The following is a 20,985-nucleotide window of genomic DNA, read 5'->3' on the forward strand; positions in this document are numbered from 1 at the left end:
ACACCAGCAGCAGAGGTCTGCCGCAAAACCAACTACAGCCCCAATGCAACGAGGTGCTGGAGGCGCATCCCACTAGGACACCGCAGACCCACCGCCGGCACCCCGCGGGACAGAGCAGCCTGTCCTAGTCTGTGCGAGCATCACCAGGGTGTTCGGTTAATTAACAGGGCTGCTAGAACAGAGCCCTAGAAAAGGCTCTATACACGTTTGTCAGAAGAAGTTACATTTGCCATAGCGTATCACAGTACAAAAGGATGCAGGGGGCAGGTACCACGAGTACCCCGTTACTCTGCAGCGGGGCGTCCTGTGCTGTGACACTGCAAGGGACAGCCGTGCCCCAGCAGGACATCTCCTTACCCCAGCACGGTCTGCAGCCAGAAAGCACGACTGCCACAGAACAGCTTTTTCAACCCAAAATGGACAGTCCATTTATAATGTAGTTTCTACACGTAAGCCCTAAAAAAATAAGTCACACCAATGTTCAAACATAATATTTTTATTTGTGGATAAAAATTAAGGCTCACAGTACTTTATCATTTCACAAGCAGAAAAATGTTAAAAATTGAGAATGATGGGGAATGCCCCCAATACAAATTCCTCTAACTGCTGACATGTTTTACTGAAGACCCGAGGTGAACAATTGTACAGGGCAGCTACAGTTATTAGTTTGTAAACTAGGTACTAAATATAATTTTTTAAGAAATGTGAACAGAGTATTATGTTTCTCTCCACTTCTGGCTGTCCGATACACATGGATTCCATAAAAACACTCAAGAACCGCTGGGATGATAACACCAACCTTCCTAAGAACAACCCACCACATCTACAATGCATGGCACAGGTGTCAAACAGGGGGAAGAGCACTAAAGATCACAAATTCAATTTCAATAAGACATTTTGATTATAGTGCAATAGTTTATGCCTAAAATTTTCAATATTCAACTTTCTGGCTTAAAAAAAAAAACAAACCAAAAAACCAAAGTATGTGCCTAAAGAGCACAGGAATTGCTGTCAAGCTCCATTTCATTACAGACATGAAAGCAACCCAGGTGATTAAAAGATGGTAAAAGTGTATGTCAAACTTCAGTATACACATAGTATACAGGTACACATCATGCCTATAGTTAAGACGCAACTCCAAGAAGGACTTCCAAGTGCGCAGCATGCAGTGAATAAAAGATTTTTGTCCAGGTATGCTGCAAGTTTGTGGTCCAGAAGTACAACAGTTACTGTAACCCCCAACCCAAGGTGCACCATCATTGCCACACAAGTTTTCTTGTGAGTTACATCATAACTATGGGACTATATACTGCAGATTTATTTACACGGAGACCATCTAAGTGTCTCGGTCAAAACTGAGAAAGGTTTGGGTTTAAGAGGTGCTCTATAATCTTTGCATTACTTTTTAGTAACTCCTCCTCTTTTGCCTATTTGCTGTCAAGGCAACACAAACCGGTGGCAGCAGCAGCAAGAGCAAGCCTACTACAATAAGCAACAGCTGCTATAGCATGACAAGGCTGAAGGATTTCTGCATCACACCAAAAAGGTTCATTTCTTGTCATTGCACCCTTTACATCTGAGACACCAACACAGTAATGAAAACAACTATCCTCAACTTTTTCTGACAAAAAGTTAAAATGTACTCTAAGGCCAAAATTTCATTAGGGAGGTTTCTTTTGAGATAAGCTACAAAGAACATTTGTTGTCAGCAGAACCCATGCTGTAACAGATTCTGCCACAGCAAACACCGATTTACAGTATTTTTGACCAATAGCTCTTACAGATCGCAATCCAGTAATAAAAGAACATTTGTATTGGTAATACTTCACTTACATCACAAAAAGCTCATCCAAAGGGCTCAAAGAGGTTATGACAGATGCGGGTGAGAATTACTACCCCCATTTTATAAAGGAAGCAACTGAGATATCGATTAAGATGAATTTGCCCAAGCTACAAAACCCTGCCATGAGCAGGGCTGCGAGGGGGAGGCAGTGTTCCTGACTCCAAATAATACCAGCCACTGGTCTGCTGCTCTCCTGCATGCCTGTGTCCCCCAAGGGTTTCAAAGAGCAGAGGGCTGTAACACACCATCTCCTCCCCCAAGTGAAAAACCACCACTCAATGACACAGGCAAAAGAATAAATTTACACAAGTTAGCCATTTCCTGTAAGCAGAAATTAAACTAAATTTCCATAATGGGTAAGCAGTAAGTGTAAGAACAACAGGAAAAAGTGTCCAATCAAAAGAATATAGAACAAACACTTTCAACCATTATTCCAGTTCACAAATCTATGCAAGTGGAAATATAAGTAGCTACAGCCATGAAATACTCCATGTTATTGAACAGTTTAAAACAAGTATTTTACTCCGTAATACTACGGTAATCTTGCAGCTGAATGAAATGCAGCTGCTTAAATTAAAACAAAGGGATAAGAGGGATGAGCTTGGATACACGGTTACGGTTCCACCGGCGGAGATACCCAGCAGGCACCCAGCAAGCTGGTCAGGTCAGAATTCAACTGTTATTTTCACAGACAACAATCGCAGGACATGCTCAAAATTCTCAGGTGGATGGAAACAGCTTTGCCTCAATACATCAGAAAAGCACAGGTGTCCAAAGTAACCATCTCTCAAATTATTGCTTACTTAACTACATGAACAGCAGAATATGAATGACAGAAGGGATCTATACAGATGGGGTAAGTCACCTCTGATACCATGACTCCACACTAACCACTATAATGATCTTAAAGATCAAGCTAAATACAATACATACAAAAAAAAAATTCCCGTAAAAGCAAATGCGTAGAAAGTAAACTGTCATCAAGTATAAGGAAAGCACATCAGCAGCAGGCTGCGAAGGGACTGTTGCACAAGCGTCGGAGGACAGAAACAGGATTCGCAGGTCCAGTAGCTCTGGTGCAACAGCTTTCCAAACTGCACTCCCATTTTTACGCTTCTATCAGAGTCCTCAGAAGCACACAAAGACACTTCACTGTCTGGAATTTGACATATGCATACATGCAGTAAGTGTATACTAAAGATTAGCCGGTGTATACACATCTGTTACCAACACGCACACCTACCGAGCAATGCAAGAGGGAGCGAGTACAGAAAGACAGACAGAGGTAATTTCATATTTTAGCATTGCTCTTTCGGAGCTCAACGTTATTGCCATGGGCTAATATGTCAAACAATATAGAACAGGCTAAACAGTACACAACCGATACACAGTAATTCCACAACTCAACAGTACCCACTACTCCATTTGGCAAAATATTTATTTATAATAAATCCGTTCAAAAGCAGTTGGTCACAAAGAATTCATTTTACATTTTTAGGCTGTAACAATGCTTTTGGTAGAAGTAAATAAACTGTCTCTTTTTACACAGTGTACAAAAACAAAGAGACATTGAAATGACAGTTAACAATAAAACACATGAAAACGGGAAGAATTGGTAAGACAAAGGCAAAAGCAATAGGAATCTGTCTGCGCACCGGCAATGCTGCCATGATTATTTACCCGTACAAATCCTCAGCCCCACGTAGTTATTATCCCCAGCACAGCTCTTAACTGCAGGTCTATGCTCCAGGAGAGGAATCTGATGCGATGTAGCAGCTCCAGTCACTCTTTCACAGTACTGCATGTCAACACTGGGAATGGTTTCTGATATGATTTAGACTGCACACAGTACTTTAATAGAAAAAAGTTAATTACTCCCACTCCGTAGTTCCTGGTGGCTTTGATGTCAAGTCATACATCACCCGAGAAATGCCAGGAATCTTCTTAATCTCTGCCACCATTTTTAACACAACCTATCGTGGAGGGGAGGAAAAAAAAAAAAAAAAAATCAGAAGAAAGCACGTAAAACAGATCTGATGAAAACTATCGAAGAAAAGCTTAGAAAAGGAAAACTTTGTTCACACTAATTCTGTTATACACAAGAGAGAAAGAGCCTATAGCTATTAGCACGTTACCACCAGTTAAGAAATAAATCAACTTAAACACAACCTCTAGCTTCATGGTATCTGCAGTTACATTTGGAACTTGCTGATTTTTGGCACTGATAATAAACCAGGGTGTTGATCACAATACACTTCCCTCAAGGCAGCAGCTCTTCAAGCTTCAAAACTATTTCTTGAAAGTTCAGCACGAACATATGCTGTTACGTGTTACTATCAATCATTTTCAGACTTTTCTCAGACCATCTCCAGCTGAACCACCACCGAACACAAAGCAACAGCCTGAGTGAAACTCCTTTCAAAATAAAAAAGGGAGTTCTAAAGGTAAAAAAATAAAGCAAACAAAAAAAACCCCCAAAAAACCCCAAACAGCAAGAGGCATCCAAAGGAAAGAGCTTCCATTTAGAGTTATTCTCCAGAGTTCACAATCAATTCATGTTAGCAAAAGTATTCTAGATAAGAATTTGCTGATCCTTAGAAGTGCAGCTTCCTTAAAAATCCCACAGTTCACAACAATGCCACTTATATGACATGCTGTTTTATAGTGCAAGCATAAATTAAACAATGCATTGCTTCCCATGGAAAACCACAGAAAATTTTTAATCAAATATGATTATGTTCCCCATAAATACAGGTATTTTCCACAACCTCTACTATTTTGTTACCCCATTATTACCCAGTCTTAAAGTGACCATTTTACATTTTGAAGAAGGGGGGGTGAGGGTGGTTTTTGTGGTTGTTTTATTTGTTTTTAAACACAAACTTCAAGGTCAAATGAATCCTAATTTTATATAATGGAATAGTTTACATGGTAACTTAACCTTGAATTGTTTCTTCTTAAATGGATAATAGGCTGTCTTAAAGTAGACGCCTTCAGTTACATACAATTACTAAACAATGCCTATATGCTTTTAAAGTATGTGGAAAAAAAAAAAGTCAATCCTGTTCTTCATCTACACTGCATTCCCAGAGACAAAGTACTTGAAACTGGACATGGATAGTTTCCCAGAAAAATATGCCTGAACTTGACTCCTAAATCCTTTTCGTGACCTAAATAGAAAACAGCACACTTTGAGATGTTAAACAGCAGGTTCCAGCAAAATCAGAAGTGGCAATCAAGGGCAATTCTGTTAAGTCAGGACATTTCCAATTCCTAATGCAAAAAATTAACTTCAAAATCCCAGGAATGGTTGGGGTATTCTTTCTTTTTTAATTGATGGTATTTTGGCTCAACTCTGCTCAGAAGCCTTTAAGTTTGTCATACCCATCTGCCAGCTTCTCATTTTGTTAGTTTTCTCCCAAAACACCACCATATTCTTCCTAATGAATACTACAAAAGAGACAAAAAATTGCAACAAAAATCAAAGTCAAGGCAAGCAATCGAGAGAGGGAAGAAAGTCAAAATGAGTCATCTACAATACTAGCTCATGTTGAAAAGAAACTCGAAAACCCGTATTACCTCTTCTGGAACCTCATTACCAGGAGTTGCTGCAATACCAGTCATAAAATCACTTGTAATAAAAGTTCGAATAACCACAGATCTTTGACAGGAAGGTTGTTTCTGTAGGGGGTCCCGATCAAAATGCAACGGTGTCAGTATTATTGGCATCTGGCTAATTTTTCCAGCATAACCTTCAGAAAATAGTAGTATAAAGTGCATTAATTTGGTTTAAAGACACAAATGTGATAGAAGTTTCACAGAATTTCCCACATGTACTTCAAACTATATACTAGGAGCTACATTTACATCTTCTGGGATCTTTTTGCTACTGCTACCACACCCCAGAAGATCACCTGCAGTGGTGCATACACTAAAACCACTCAAATTGCCACTTGAAATGATCTTCAGCGTTTGCAGGCATGCAGAACAAAACCAGGTAGTCTCCGTTATCCCTGTAATCTGCCATGAATGCAATTTAAGATCTACCTTCCCTCCCACATAATATAACCATGGGGTTTTATCTATCCCTGAATCAAGCCCAATAAAGAGCCATTCACAAGTATCTCTGCGTCTTTGACATATTTAAGAGAAAGCTCTTAAGTATCCCTGTTGCTGGTGGTTGATAGGTAACTCCAGACAATCAACTCTCACTTTTTTTTTTTAAAAAATACCTCCTTCTGAAAGCCAATACACAGACCCCCTAATTTCACTGTTTAAATGATCTAGAAGTTTGAGATTCAGGTGTGTGGCAGCCTGCAGAGCCAGTCTAACACAGATGCAGGCTCTCACCCTCTGCTAGCACCAGCCTGAGCTGTTGGTACAAAGAGAGTTATCATTTAGTGAAAAAGACAAGTCTTATTTTTGGGAGCGATTCATTCACACAAAGCCAAGTGTCACCAAAAGTTAACAAGACACATCTACAGTTTTACAAACACAATTGACAGTGTTATCCTCAGCCTTTTGAGGCTATTTTTGTACAAATTATGCTAAGACAGCTTTGCAAAAAGAGTATGTATTTTCAAAAAGAGATATCCCTTGTAACTTGATTTATACAAAATATAGGCAAGTTTGATGAACTGCTTCCCACACATACTGCATCTTCAAATGTAATTAAGTAAAAAAACAAAACAAAACACTGAACTTCAGAACTACTATATTCCCAGACTCTGCTTGTGTACCATATCACAGGGTATTAAATGCTCCCTGCATGTTAAGGGTTTGAAGTATTACCAGCTGCTAGCCTGAAGTGGTTGGGTTTACAAATGCAGCTTTTACTTTAAGAAATATAAAACCACCACAGGTAGTGAGCATCATCACCATTAGAAACTTAGTATTTAGGCTCCCTTCTTTCCACAAAAAAAGCCATTATTTAGAAACTATGTCATATTTCTTTACACAGTTTATTTACTTCAGGTAACTACTGATGACTGAGATCATCAAAGAAGTAATTCAGCTAGCCTTTGGCTGGGCTAACAGTACTTTTTGCAGAAGTTTGCACTGCAGTGAAGCACCACACCTCTGAGCTTCGAGACATGTCAGAGGCAAGGCTCAATCCCCCGAAATCCCTTAGCATTAATTCTGCTAGCAGAAAAGCTAGCAATACCTGTCCTTTAGCTATCAGCTTCTACAGCTTTCAGAAAAGGCTCTTGCCTGTCATCCCATTAATTTATCACTTTTTTGGAGATAATTCAAGAAGCTTGTAGATTTTGACAGTACCGCTATAACTATACCCAGTTAGGTTTGAAGGGATCTTGAAACAAGACCTTAATCCATGGGATAAGGCGAAGTACCTACCAGACTCCCTGAGGATATTGTGAGCCTCAAAATCAGCTTGACGTAAAGTGCTGAGGACTCCTGTTGTCAGGAAAGTGGGGGTGACATCTGTAGGAGGTTCTTTGACCGGTGGACCGAACACGTACACAACTCTGGAAAACAAACGGGATGGTAGAAAAAACACATTTTGCATACATAGAATAAAACAGATTGCCTAAAGACTGCATCTTCAGTATTGCAGTGACAAAATAAAACTAGGAAAAAAGCATAATATTTCATTTTGCTCCTTAGCTACTAACTAGAGCTTAATATAACTTCATGCATATATATTCTATAAACGTGACATGCACGCTAGGTTTGGAAGTCAGATGTATTAATTTATTTTGGTTTGCTAGAGACTAGCAACAGCCCCAATATTACTTATTCAAGAGAATAATCCTTTGAAAAAAACAGAAATACTAACTCAGCGGTATCACAAAGGGTGTTTTTTCAATTTTACTTTGATGTTAGTAAAAGTTAAAATTATTCTAAGAAAGCTACTTAATAAGTGCTTACAATTTCTGTCTTCTCTCCTAATAGGAAACCACCAAAAAATACCATTAAATAGCAAACCTTATTGTTAATGAATAGCTGTGTTTTCAGCACAGAGAACTAACACTGCAATTTATAAATCTACAGAACTGCATCTGTAATAAAGTATCTTCTGAATTCAAACCAGTCACATCAGCTTTATCTTTCTAATCTCATTCATTGTGTTTTATAGGTTGCAGAACAAAAAGCAAAGTATAATATTGTCTGACTGGCCTCATACAAGGATTTACTATGACGTATTCACACAAGTTATTTGAGTTTGTAGATACAAACCAAGAATACTTGTCTAAAATCCAAAGCAGAAAAATATGCAAGCTTTACATTCTGTATTTTTGTTTGTAGCATAAAGTCTGCAAGCATAGCTGGGCAGAAGACCAACTATTTCAGCGCACTCCTCAAACTGCCAGCTTCAGCGTCCCTATAAACAGCAATGAAAGATTCTGAAAACATACCCTGGTACAGCAGAACTCCCTGAGATGTGGTATATTCAGGAGGGTAGTATTAAATCCAAAAGAGCTTAAAGAAGACAGCAATGCTGTAAATCCAGCACATACTTTGAAACTGCACACACAATCCTGATTTTATGCCTTCTTTTGTTCCCTCTGCATTTAGTTTAAAGCAGTATCTTGCAATGCAAGATCTTGGCTTTAAGAATAATACCTCTTTCAGTAGGGGTCACTTATATGACAAAATTAAGTTTTGCTATAAGCAATAATAAGCAGTTTTGTCAGAAAGTCTACAGCCAGGCAAGGAGGATATGCATTCTCCAGAACTGATTTGGTATCTAAGCAACTTCATCTGCTAAAAAAGTTATGGAATCAAGTAGCTAGAAAATGCATATTTACAAGAGAGCTCAATTAAGATGAAACTGCCCAGCTTTGGAGCTCTCCTATGTGCCATTAGAACTGACAATCCCACGTAAATTCCCTTTTTGACACAAAGCAAAAAAAGTACTGCATAAGAGCACAACTCATCAGCAGGCTTGGAATCTTTCAAAAAAGTTTTTGCATAAGTTACACTGGATGTTGTCTAAAATCAATTGCTTAAAATAAAGTGAGGAGATAGGCTATCAATTTCTTTTTCAAGTTAGTAAATCCAAAAATAAACCTATGTTTTGATTTACTGTGTATTTCTAACCTCTGCATGTATACCTGTCCAACATATAAAAAAATTCTACCATAGATTAAACAGGAGAATGCTTGTGCGTGCTAAACTTCCATATATTAAGTAGATCATTAGAAATAAAGATAATTCAAAATACTTACCTGTTTATGTTGTGGCACATGCGTGGTATGAGCCTGGCAAGAAACATAAGAGACTCCCAGTGTGGAGCATCTTTACTAGAGATGCCGCAAACATAGCTATATGAACGACAGTCACCCTACAAATTAAAAAAAAAAAAAAAAAAAATCAAAGAAAAATTGAACATGAACTTTGCAGCCAAAATAGTTCATAATACTTTCCCGTTCATCCTGTAGATTATTTTGTGCCAACATTTAGCAGACACTAAGCTCGTGAAATCAGTATGCTGAGAGATACCAAGTGAATGAAAAAAACAGAGTAAGATGACAGACTTCTCATGAGCTAACAAGAGAGTATAAAAGAAAAGATTCAGAACGGAAAGATTCTTATAAGGTGACCAGAACATAGGGATTGACTGTATTGGTATTTTTCATGACACCATCTGAGGAAGGCCTGTGACAAAGTATAGGAATCTGCTGATGACACTGCTGTTTAAAACAGTAACAAAAGCTGACTGCAGAGTTCCATAAGTGACACAAGATTAAGCAGCTGATAATAAGAGATGTAATTCAATACCGATAGTGCAAAGAAAGGTACTTTAGAGCTATGACTACTCAGTAAAGAAATCTTCCAAGTTATTGCACACAATTCCATGAGAATGTCAGCTCAGCATTTGTATTTGGTTTGTATTTCTGTCACTAAAGGACAGCCCACAAAAATGCACACAGCATTAGTGAAGGAGTGAAAGGAAAGAAAACACTATGCCATGGCACAGATTCAAGTGTGTCCATATCCTGAACAGCCTGCACTGCTCTGGTTCCTTTCCTCTCAAGAATAAGGATATAGTACAATTCGAAAAAGTACAAGAAAGGGCAACAAACATGTTCAAATGTAGGAAGCAGGGGTTTTTTTGACCAACTTAGTGTAGGACTCCTGAGCCTTAAAGGGGCAACAGGATCACAGCAGACGTCTACAAGATTATGGATGTGATGAAGAAACTGTCTGTAAGTGACCAGCATTATTCAACCTTAATGATATCCTCAAATACAATACCTGGCATTTACTCAAGTGTCTATTCAGATATCTTGACACTTTTGCATTACACCAGTACTGACAAATGACAATAACATAGGTATCACTGTCACTTGAAGTTTATGTTCTTGAGTCAAGCCCTTTATTTTCAATCTTAAAGCAGCAATTATTATGCTTCACTGCAGCCTGCCACACTGCTAGGAAGCAGCTTTCACAACATCCCTGGAATTAATCCATTTACCTGCACTCCCACAGTTTTGATTGGTAACAAGAAGGCATTCAGTGAATGTAGGCTTGTAATCTGCATCAGCTTCTCCTGGTCTTCTTCAGTTGTACATGCTTTGACCCTTTGCAGCAAAGTATGTGGCTATGCAATGATGCAGAAAAATAAACGTTAATTAAATAAAGCCCCCAAGCACTCAAACAGAACTTACACAGTACAAATAAAATTATTATTTAAGTAGCTGTTTGCTTAAATTTAGTCTACATTTACCCCTTGGAACTATTTAAAAAATACCTTTCATTTAACAACTCAATTTTAGCAAAAGCAATTTTATTTGATTAGACTGTATGTATTTTAAGCTGAAGCTCTCCAAGGCCATAGGTGAAGCTCTTTTCCTATGCTCATTCTCTCTTTCACAGAGCTAGAGTTTTAATTTTTGTTGTTTATTTCAGATACAGAACAAAGCAATAGCCTGTTATGCTACACTACAATTCAATATGTTTTAAAGGAAAAACATATGTAAATACTCGCCCTTCAGTATTTACCAAAAAAGTTTTGGAAGTTGTTTTGAACTTACACCTTCGAGCAGGCCTCTGCTAATGACTTTTCACCCCCCTGCAGTTTAGTTCAAGGGAGCTTACAATAATCACAAAGGTCATAACAGTTAAGAGATTGAGAACATAAACATCACTGATCAAAAACTTCAAGTTTTTGTTCAGGACATCTGGCAAGCACTAGTTCCTTGCTCCTGCTCTTTCATTTAGACATTCAGTGATTGTTAAGGCATGCAAATCTAGAAAGTTACAATTATTTCAGGGAGGGAAAATCTTTTCCTGGTACTATGTGATCTGAAGTACCTCCAAAAATCTCATCTGCACAAAGTTTAACTGAAACAGAATTTATTTACTATTTGAAAGGTATATAAACTTCCATTTTCCAGAAATTGTTCAATGCTTGCACCAGTCATGGTGCTAAAAACTCTACTGTACTATACTGAACGGCTTCGACTGAGTTGTACTGGAATGCATTATTCCTTAAAGAGCACAAACAAGTAGTTTTAAACTTTTAGCAGCCTTAACCCCATTGCAGGCCACTACAGAACAATCATACTACTATTATGCATATTAGAATTTAGCAGTTCTCTTACCTTCTTAACACTTGCAGAAAAATCTGCAACTATTTTCAAAATGTTGTTTGTTTCAGGAAAGTCTTTGCACACATAAGGTTCTTCAGCACATATCACTCTGATTGCCAGACCAGGACCTGCAACGCAAAGTTGAAAAAACATTATACTAAATAACAGGAAAGCTGACTTTCATCTAAACGTGTGACAGCATCTGGAACAGCAGGTCAGTCATTGAGTACAGTATGCCATTGTACCTATACTTCAATTGTCTTAACATCCTACAAGACAAAAAAATACACAAGCAGTTTATTCCAGAACAATATTTCTGTTTGGTACATTTAAGCATTATTTACCTACACCTTAAATTGGCTGGTTGTGTACAGCAGAGGTTAGTGGTGATGAAGTGTGGTGGATGGCAAGCCAAAGTGAACAGGAACCTCCTCCTTCCCTTTGCTAGGCAACTGGGATGAAAGAGTTGGTTATAACATACAGTTGAGTCTCCATTGTTTTTAAAAGACCCTTGACAGCTATTTGACCTTTCCGCTACTTAATACAAAAGCACACGTAATTTGCTGGAAATGTCTGAAGACAGCTTCTTGCGTTTCATGTGATGCTGATGCATTAGCACAACAGCCTACGTGCTCTGCCAGCAACTACTATACACCCTGCAGGACAATTTTAAAACACCCAGACAGAAAAACATAACCCCCTTAAAAGGACGTGGGCTTTGCTACATTATATATCTTGATGTTTTCTGGTGAAGAACTGTTGTTATTCTCCATGCAATCATTTTCAAAACAGCAAATGCCCCTTAGAAAGGCAGACAGATATAGGCCATTATTTCAAGTAAGATATATTTGACAGCCCAGGCAGCATTCAGCTGCACTTCACCGATAATTCTTGCTTTGGCTTATACAACTAAAAAGAAACAAATACAGCTAAAAGCAACTCAATTATAAACTTTTCCTTTAATCACTATACATAATAAAGCTGCTCTCAAATGCTCCCTTCCTGAAAAAAAGATCCTGCTTAAGTAAAAACTAATAAATCCATCAATTTTTTCCTGTTTAGATGCAAGTTTTAGGCTACAACATTGATTTATTCTACAGGTTAAGTATATTCTAAACAATACTGATGTGATCCATAGCCCTTCACTAAGTAGCACAGAACAACTCTCATACCTGGGAAGGGATGCCTCGAAACCAGCTCTTCAGGAAGACCAAGTTCTCTCCCTAGCACTCGTACTTCATCTTTGTGAAAGTCTTTCAGTGGTTCTATTACTTTACCCTTAAAAAAACAAAAAGCAATTTACACTCCAGCTTACATACTCAAACAAGAAGCCTCAAATGTTTAGGTTACGGCAGCCACGCTGGCCTGCTGTTCACAGCATCAGCTGCCAACACTTGCATAAACACTGGAAGAGAAGTACATGTGAATGCAGGCTTTGGAAAAACAGTTGCAGGACAGAGGCTAAGACAAGGAAGTTCAAGTTCATGCCAGAAGCATCAATGGCCCAACCAGTGTAGATACAGCTGTAGGTCAAGCCTGCTCTGATTGTCTTCAGAAATTCAGACTGTTTTTCCCTTCCCTAGATGTTCAAACAAATCTAAAAGCCTTGAAAAATACATTGTACAGTATTAGAAGCATGGGTCAGTAACGGTTACTTTCTCTCCTAAGGCTGGGCACTTAACTAACAACTGAGCAGCTTCCAACAGCGTTATTAGGTGATGTCTCGTGTTGATTCTTTCTTATTTTACAACACAGTTAGACAACTTAGCTCTGCACGAGAAAGGCATTCAAAAAGCTTTTCTGGACTTTGGACTAAACAGACTGATTGGGAGTGCAATCAAGGGGACAGGACTTGGGCTGCTTATCTTCAGAGAGTTCAACCTCCTGTGTTTGTATCATCTTCAAGCTCCTGGTCATCAACCATAGATGTCCATGTTGGGCCATTTCAGAAAGATCTGTGAGTTCTTAAATTGACAACTGGCAAACAGATTGTGTGCCACCAGCACACTGCTGGCAGACAGCCCATCAGGTTACTAGTAATGTGATGGAGAAGCTATATAAGAACAGAAAGAACTCATCCCTGTAGGTACCTGAAGGAATTATCCCTAGATTTCAACCCATTTAAATGTATTATTCTCATGCTTTCTCTCAAGAGGAGAGTACTATGCTTGCAGTGCTGAATGTTACTCGAGGGTCAAGAGAAGGAGAACTTTGGCCCTCTCTCTCAACTGCAGCTGATTATCTTTTCACTATAGTAATGTCAACGCTCTTGCCTGAATCCATAATGTGCCAGATCTGGACTACCACTACCTAAAGGTTACCCATTGACTAGTGTTCAGAACAAGCTACAACAGAAGGAGTAAGTGACCCATTACATGATGAATTCCAGCTGAACCATAATAAAGTTATCTGGGAAGTCTTAAACTACGCTCCTGCTAAAGGCATTTGGTATTGCCCTGCTTCTTTACTAGGATGCAGGTTTGTTTTGAGGATTAAAAAGTGAAAGGGTGAGGAAACAGCTTTCAGCTTGTGGTTGAGAACACCATTGAGAACACACTGAATGAATCCACATTCAATCTGCTGACATCTTCCTCAGTATCCAGTGCTGGACAATACTCAAGCAGTTTTGACTACTTTGAGAATGTAGCAACTAGAAAGAAGTGTAATAAATTGCAGCATATTACAATAGAATCTAAAGGGCCTCATCAGAATAGGGTCCCATCAACATGGGACAGTTATACCAGCAAAACATAGAAGTTGTTCATTTTTGATACTCAGCTTCACATCTGTGAGAACCAGAAGGATACAACTGTATCCTTTTTCATTTACCTCTTCTCTTAACTTTCGAATCAGCTCTGTGTCATTATGATGAGTTTTGATGACTTCAGCTTTACCACTTGCAACAAGGGAAGCGCTTTCAATGAGATCAGGTCTGAGGGTACCCTGAGCAAGAAAAACCTCTTCAGGTTTCAGATTCATTTCTCCGATAACTTCATTGGCAATCTGTAAGGTCGAGAGAAAAAAGAAAAGTGTTCCGACCTATTTTTTGGTTGTCAAAGGTCTAAAGGAAGGTAATGGATTGCCCAACAAATGCTACTGAACTGCAAAAGCACAAACAGGAAGACTAATTATGACACTAGCCCACTGCTGAAATAGTCCTATAACCCCGTATTTTGTTGAACAGAAAACAGGAGGAATATCTTCATACTACAGGAATATCACCGTTAAATGTTATATTCTCCCTGCATCACCAACACTGGTAGCTGACAGATGGAAAATGGCTCATCTTCAGCAAAGCAACAGAACCATGCCCAAATTCACATTACCCATCAATTTGGTGAAAAAGCATTACGCAAAGTTTATACAACAGCAGCGAATGGCCAACCAATATAGTGTATGTAAACATGATGGTGGGTCTAGTACAATGCTTGTGAACCACGTTGTGACCATTGATTGACTGCCAAAAATGTTAGGCTTAGGGTAACATACCAATGGCTTCTTTAGGTCATCCACAACTTATAAGACCACTGATGCCACTGAGTGCACAGCGCTTTAGAATGAAACAGTCTGACATAGAAGATATATCTAGAAATCATTTCATTTAAAAAAAACCAACCAACCAACCAATAATTATAAACATTACCTTAACAAAGGTATCACCAATAATTTTTCTTTTTTCTTCAGGACTTGTAGTCATATTTAAGGTCTTGCTAATTCTTTTACGTGGAGTTCTGTCCTCATCCGAGATGGGCAGAGTTGTTGTACCATTATAGAATGAATGAGCTGCATTCACCACTGCATGAAATTACAGGAATTTTTTGGCAAAGCCAGTAAAGATTTTTATGCAAGGTTGCAAAAAAATAAGTTTCACTCTATTGCTTTAAAAAAAGAAAATAAAAATCATTCCAGTCCTTTGACTATTAACTGCTTTAAATAGGGCTGTTCAATACCTCAAGAATTAATTGTAACAAAAGCATTTTATTTCTCTTATTAACCTACACTAGAGGGCAATTTTTTTCATATTATGAGACTAGGCAACCATGTGAAAGTTCAGTTCTTGCTTCTCCTCTTAGATTATAATTTACTTGCTTTATTTAAAAGTTTACAGGATGGTATTCCCCCAAGGCCTTTCTGCAACCAAAATTAAATGATGCACTATTTACTCATGGTACATTATGCCTCTTAATTTAGGGAGGCTCTCCATGCAGAGATCAGCTAGGAGGCTCTTTGGCATCTTTTACCAGCGCTGAACTCCATGACCTACTAAGGAGCATTTGCAGCAAGGGGATTCCCTCAATTTGTTACTCTGGCAGCCTGCCAGAGCCCAGGTTTATTGGTCCACAGAGTGCAAGAATAAGACATAGATTTTCCACTTAAAAAAAAAAAAAAAAAAAAAAAAGCGTGCGGAACAACGGGAACAAAGCTTAGACTTTGCTGCATCAGGATACTGCAGCCCAATCTGCAAGACACTAACATGGAGGCTCCCTGCACTGTTTCACACTGTCAGGCTAGTGGAAAGCATTGCTCACCTAGAGCCACGCTTCCTGACCAAAACACAAGAGAATCATTTGACAACAGTACTTACGCACAGCCCCAGGAATAGGCAGCTATTACTCATGAAATAAATCAGCCGGGCAGTATAAAGGAGGTCTCATTGTTTGCTCAACTCAGACATACATAATTTGTCGTCTTTGACCTCCTCGTACTTCAGGTACGAAAAAACTCTCTATCTTCTCATCAGCTATGACAAGGTACCTTCCACTCTCTTGTACTGTATTGCTTCTCAACAAGCTACTCCAAAAACAACTAAAATGCACCTCTTTAGAAGCCAGGAGAACAGAAAAAAAAAAAAAAAAAAAGCCTTGAAAAAGTGATTTTGGCTATAATAGCATTCAATCACTCAAATGAGCTCATAGTTTAAAAAGAAAGAGATCCAGGACAAGAAATAAAGCCCCAGTGGAGGACTGCTAACCAAGCCACTGAAGAAAACTGCAATCAAATGAGTTTTGCAGCAGTGGAAAAGGATTACTCGACCATCGGCAGAAAAGTGACTGAGCACCAGTGACTGAGGCACATATCCACCGCTTTGTCGTGCCCCAACAGCAGATATTGCATCTCAACAACTGAAGAGATGTGTCAGTTTGTTGTATGCTCCAATCAAGTAGGTAAGGCTTAGTATTTTAGGTTTGAAATTTTGTGAATAGGCCTAGGTGGTTCCAAATTAGCAACCATGCTTTGATACGTAAAGTCTGAGAACTGCGAAGATCAGCTAGAATCAATGAAACAAAACACTAAATGTACATTTTAGGAGACTGGCCACGTCATTAGTAGTATCAGGCATATTTAACAAAATTATAGTACCTTTAACTTGAATCCCAAGCTTTTTGAGTGCCTCCTCCACAGACTGACTCTCTCTTTTGCGCATAAATCCATTATCTATGTGTACAGCTATGACCTGATCTCGGTTTAAAGCTCGGTTCAGGAGAGCAGTACACACTGTTGAGTCCACACCACCACTGAGTAAAACCTAAGGATGAGGAAAAAAAGAAAAACAACAAAATTTGGTCAGCTCTCTATGGGGCAAGTGTTAACAAATAATTCAGATACAACCATGAGGATCAGAACACTATCGACTTACAGTCAATGACTTGGAAGAAAACAAGTAGTCAATGTATCGACCCAATTGTGCAAACTTTCTAAAACCTGTTTAATGTATTACCCAACTCATGACAATTCTGCATTTTTCAAATTAACCCGAGTAACTGTAAGTGTTAGCGTTTCTGTCAGGCTTTTGCAAATAATCTTTCAGCTTCAATTCAATCTACTTACCAAGACTTTCGATGAGCCCACTTTCTCTTTGATATTTTGAATGCACTGAAGTTCTCTGTTTTCCACTGTAAAGGTACCACTGCATCCCGCAATATCATAAAGAAAATTTTTCAGGATCATTTTTCCATTCACTGTGAGGCTAACTTCAGGGTGGAACTGCGCTCCATACAGTTTTTTAGATTCATTTGCTATGCCTTCAAGAAATGAGCATGACAAAAAAAAAAAATTGGAAGTGAAGTGCATACCCAAGAAAGTCAAGCGTACACTTTGAGTGATTCATTCTGCCACATTTTGGCCACAAATCACCAATCAAAACTAAAGATTCTGGTTAAGAATAGGAACAAGGGTACTGTTATGTATCTAGAACACACAATTGCTCAGAAACCAAGGAAAACCCTCAGACATCCTAGGAAAACCATTGTGAAAATAGAAAATAAATTACATTAATTTTTTCCTCACCACATGATACCTCATGCAATCCTGCAACCAAGCCACGTTGACACAGCTGCATCCACGTTAAAAGGGTTGTGCTGGTGAAGTTGTGCAAGTGTCCCTACAGGGGTACGTTTGTGAGCACCACCGCTCTCCTTCTTAACAGTCTCTGGAGGGTTATTTTGAGTAGATCACAATACTGCACCTTGCACCAAGTAAGTGTTGGTCAGACTGGGATTAAAAAACAACAGTAAGGAAACTGCCTAATTCCACTGACCTGCGTTAGACTCCCAGGTGCGCTGTATCACTGTATTTTCTTTCGCTGCTGGAAGTCTGGCTACCACTTTACCAGCATTTCTTTGCTTGCCACAAGGAGCCATAGGCTTTTGTAAGAGCCCACGGGAAATTGGCACAGGAAAGTGTTGCGGATAGGAACAGTACAACTCTGTTTCTAATGCCTCCGTGAAGCGGTGTTAAAGATATCAGAGCTCTGGTGGAGCCCGCACACTGGATGCAGCAAACTTTATATAACAAAACAATTTATAGGGCAATCTGAGTAGGCATGAGTTCTAGACTGCTTTGAAGGCAAGCCAGAATATAATAAATGCTCCACCTAATCTTAACAGTAGTTTGGAAAGAAACCTTCCATAACAAGACATCTTTAAATCTTTTAAAAGGTCAGTTTTTCTCAGATTAGTTACCTGTCTGATTTAAGAGCAGTACCTCAAGTTTTTTGTTTTTTTTTTTAAATGAAAGGTTTAAAATAAAGCAGGTGAATACTTTGAGATCTTACTAAGGGGCTCAGCAAACTTAAGACCTCTCCAGGTCTCCCATCTCCTAGGGAAGAGACTCAAAGAGGCTGTTTGCCATTCAATAATTTGAGTAGCTTTCAAATACCAAATTCTAAGGTCCTATATTTTTCTGTGACAATCCGTGTACAACGTTTGAAACACCGCTTTCAGTACCAACATTATTTTTGCTCAACTGAATATTCATGCAATAATATTAAATACAATAACAAGTTAATCAAGCCTTATTAATAAAGCAATGTTTGACTTGTACTATTACACTGCAAAAACCGAACACTGCTTACACTGCATGCTACAGTATATACCTTCTTTTCCCCTCCTTAAGGGCACACAATACTTATTTCAAAGAGAAACAACACATGCATACTTTGAAATAACATAAACTGTAAAAATAAAGTTAAATTTTCCTTAAACCATGGATTTAAAACGAAGACCGTTCACTTTGAAGTCTATTTCTTTCTTTACTATCAAGACAGCACAAGATGCAAGCAAACACGTATCAGAAATGGTTAAAAACAATTCACTTGTTTGGCAATTAAATAACAGAGATAGTCTGTTCCCATTTGGTCTAACTACTGTCTGCCATATTCCTTCCTTTAATGAGTACTACCAAAAGACAATTTCAATTTTGTGAAAAGACCAAATAAATACCTGCTATAATGTTCCCAGACTGTGCAACCACTTTGAATCCATCAGCTACTTTATCCACACTATCTCCGTGAGTGAGGAGCACAAGCTCTTCCTTCTGAAGGCCCCTAGACAAAGATTAAAAACTAGAATCAATTAAAAAAATAACAGAGACCGAATCAATTACAAAAAGAACAAGAGACCTAACTACCTGCGTTTCCAATAGAAGCCCTTAGGGATCCCAGTAAAAGCAGATCTCATTTGACCAGGCACATTTAAAATATATGCAGGATTTCCTTCCCAGAAACAGTCATCTCCAACTCTGAGATGCCTCTGTTGGAAGCTACATAAGTTCTTGTACAATACGTCCTTCATGCAAGAGGTGATTTATCTTAATTCAGAAGGGTGGGGTTTTTTTATAAACATGCCAATGTTGAAGTATCCCCTCTTTGACATGCAAAGCCATCTAGTGTCAATCAGGACACTTGGAGTCCTTTTTATTTCAATGAAGTGAAGTTTTCTTGCTCAAAACTACGTGTTTTGAGGACAATTTTGGCACCTCAGACTTTAGGCAGGGTATAAAGTTCTGCAGTAGCCCTACAGCAGAAAGTTAATAAAATTGGAATGCCGTGTATGAGTAAACTGTTAGAATTATTACAAGGAACTTGAGAGGCATTGACAAACTACCAAGAAATCTAATTCTGGTTTTATAAAACATCACAAAGCAATTTTAAAGGAAGGAAGAAAACGAATGGTTTCAGATTTTCTATTGCCTTTCAAAAATTGGATGGTGCCAACCAATATAAGAGTAATGCACTGCACAGCAGAAGACAAGAGCTTAACATAAAGATTCTCATGCTGTGGTACACTTTATGGTGTCTCAATGAAGACGTACTACTTTGAAATAAGGGGTTTACACACTATTCCAAGCAAATATATTTGCATTTCTAGAGTCAATTGAGAAATTATGCCTAAATATTTGTTTAAGCGAGTAACTTGCTTACTCATGAACACAGCTATAGAAGTTTTATGAGAAATTATCAGACAAGCATGGGTGCAATGTCACTATTTTATTTAAAATAAGCTTCCCCTCACATCCAGACACCAATTTCCAGACTGATATTTCCAATATTGTTTTGATAACTTAAAATGTCTACATACCTGAACAGTGAACACGTATTATCCAGAGTAATGCTGAACACTCCATCTTCTCTAACACTCTTCTTGTGCACCGTACCTCCAAATACCTTATTCATCATCTGTCAAAACAAAAATACTACATGAGAAAGTACCACTTTATACCTCAGTATGCCTATGACTGACAACAGCTCTAGCCCTCCAATACATACCAACCTAGTTTTTCATGATTATACTCATTTAATATATTGTTTTGCAAATGATAAGAATTCTCTTCAAGATTAACCATAGTTCTGTATTAGGCTTGTTCCCTTCTGCCGACCTTCTGTCAGCATAGCAGGGGACCGCTCCCACACATGAGCAGCAGAAATCCACAACAGCAGACAATAGGTAGAGATTTGCAGAATTATGCATATTCAATAGTGTACATCTACTTGCACTACTGCTCTGCAAATCAGCTGAGTATCTGAGGCCAGTTATCACAAAAACAGTTAAGCTGCTGAACAAAAATCTGATTTATCTATTCTTAAGTTAAGGGCCCTCTGATAGGCTTAAACTTCTCAAAATCTGGCTCCTCAGCTCTGGAGAACCAGTCGAAAACTTGAGTCTATTCCCTCAGTGTTATTTTTGTGACTCTTAATAATCCTTGCTATATCAGAGTAGTAAAATTCTCAGCCAGGTTTTTTCTTTCTAAAACCTCACCTTGTTGTCTGGAGTTGGATATCAGCACTTTAGATTTCAGAAGTCTTAA

At 38.5% G+C, this 20,985-nt stretch overlaps 1 protein-coding gene across 3 annotated transcripts in view; it reads right to left on the minus strand.

Annotated features, from left to right (window-relative positions):
- Window positions 1–480: 480 nt before the first annotated feature.
- The window catches only part of GMPS (guanine monophosphate synthase), a 32,358-nt gene continuing 11,853 nt past the window's right edge, over window positions 481–20,985 (minus strand). For 2 of the 3 annotated variants that reach the window (XM_052803371.1, XM_052803370.1), the window contains exons 4-16: window positions 20,259–20,356; window positions 19,122–19,225; window positions 17,230–17,423; window positions 16,762–16,927; window positions 15,044–15,195; window positions 14,230–14,403; window positions 12,573–12,678; window positions 11,413–11,528; window positions 10,284–10,409; window positions 9,034–9,149; window positions 7,199–7,329; window positions 5,423–5,595; window positions 481–3,816 (exon numbers count right to left, since the gene is read on the minus strand). In XM_052803371.1, coding sequence (XP_052659331.1) covers window positions 3,715–3,816; window positions 5,423–5,595; window positions 7,199–7,329; window positions 9,034–9,149; window positions 10,284–10,409; window positions 11,413–11,528; window positions 12,573–12,678; window positions 14,230–14,403; window positions 15,044–15,195; window positions 16,762–16,927; window positions 17,230–17,423; window positions 19,122–19,225; window positions 20,259–20,356 — 1,758 coding nt within the window. In that variant the 3' untranslated portion in view covers window positions 481–3,714. Of the gene's footprint in view, window positions 3,817–5,422; window positions 5,596–7,198; window positions 7,330–7,367; window positions 8,187–9,033; window positions 9,150–10,283; window positions 10,410–11,412; window positions 11,529–12,572; window positions 12,679–14,229; window positions 14,404–15,043; window positions 15,196–16,761; window positions 16,928–17,229; window positions 17,424–19,121; window positions 19,226–20,258; window positions 20,357–20,985 lie in introns of those variants that run through there. The other variant, XM_052803372.1, reaches the window with a different exon arrangement.

Source organism: Harpia harpyja, chromosome 12, assembly GCF_026419915.1.
Source record: "Harpia harpyja isolate bHarHar1 chromosome 12, bHarHar1 primary haplotype, whole genome shotgun sequence".
Lineage (NCBI taxonomy): Eukaryota > Metazoa > Chordata > Aves > Accipitriformes > Accipitridae > Harpia > Harpia harpyja.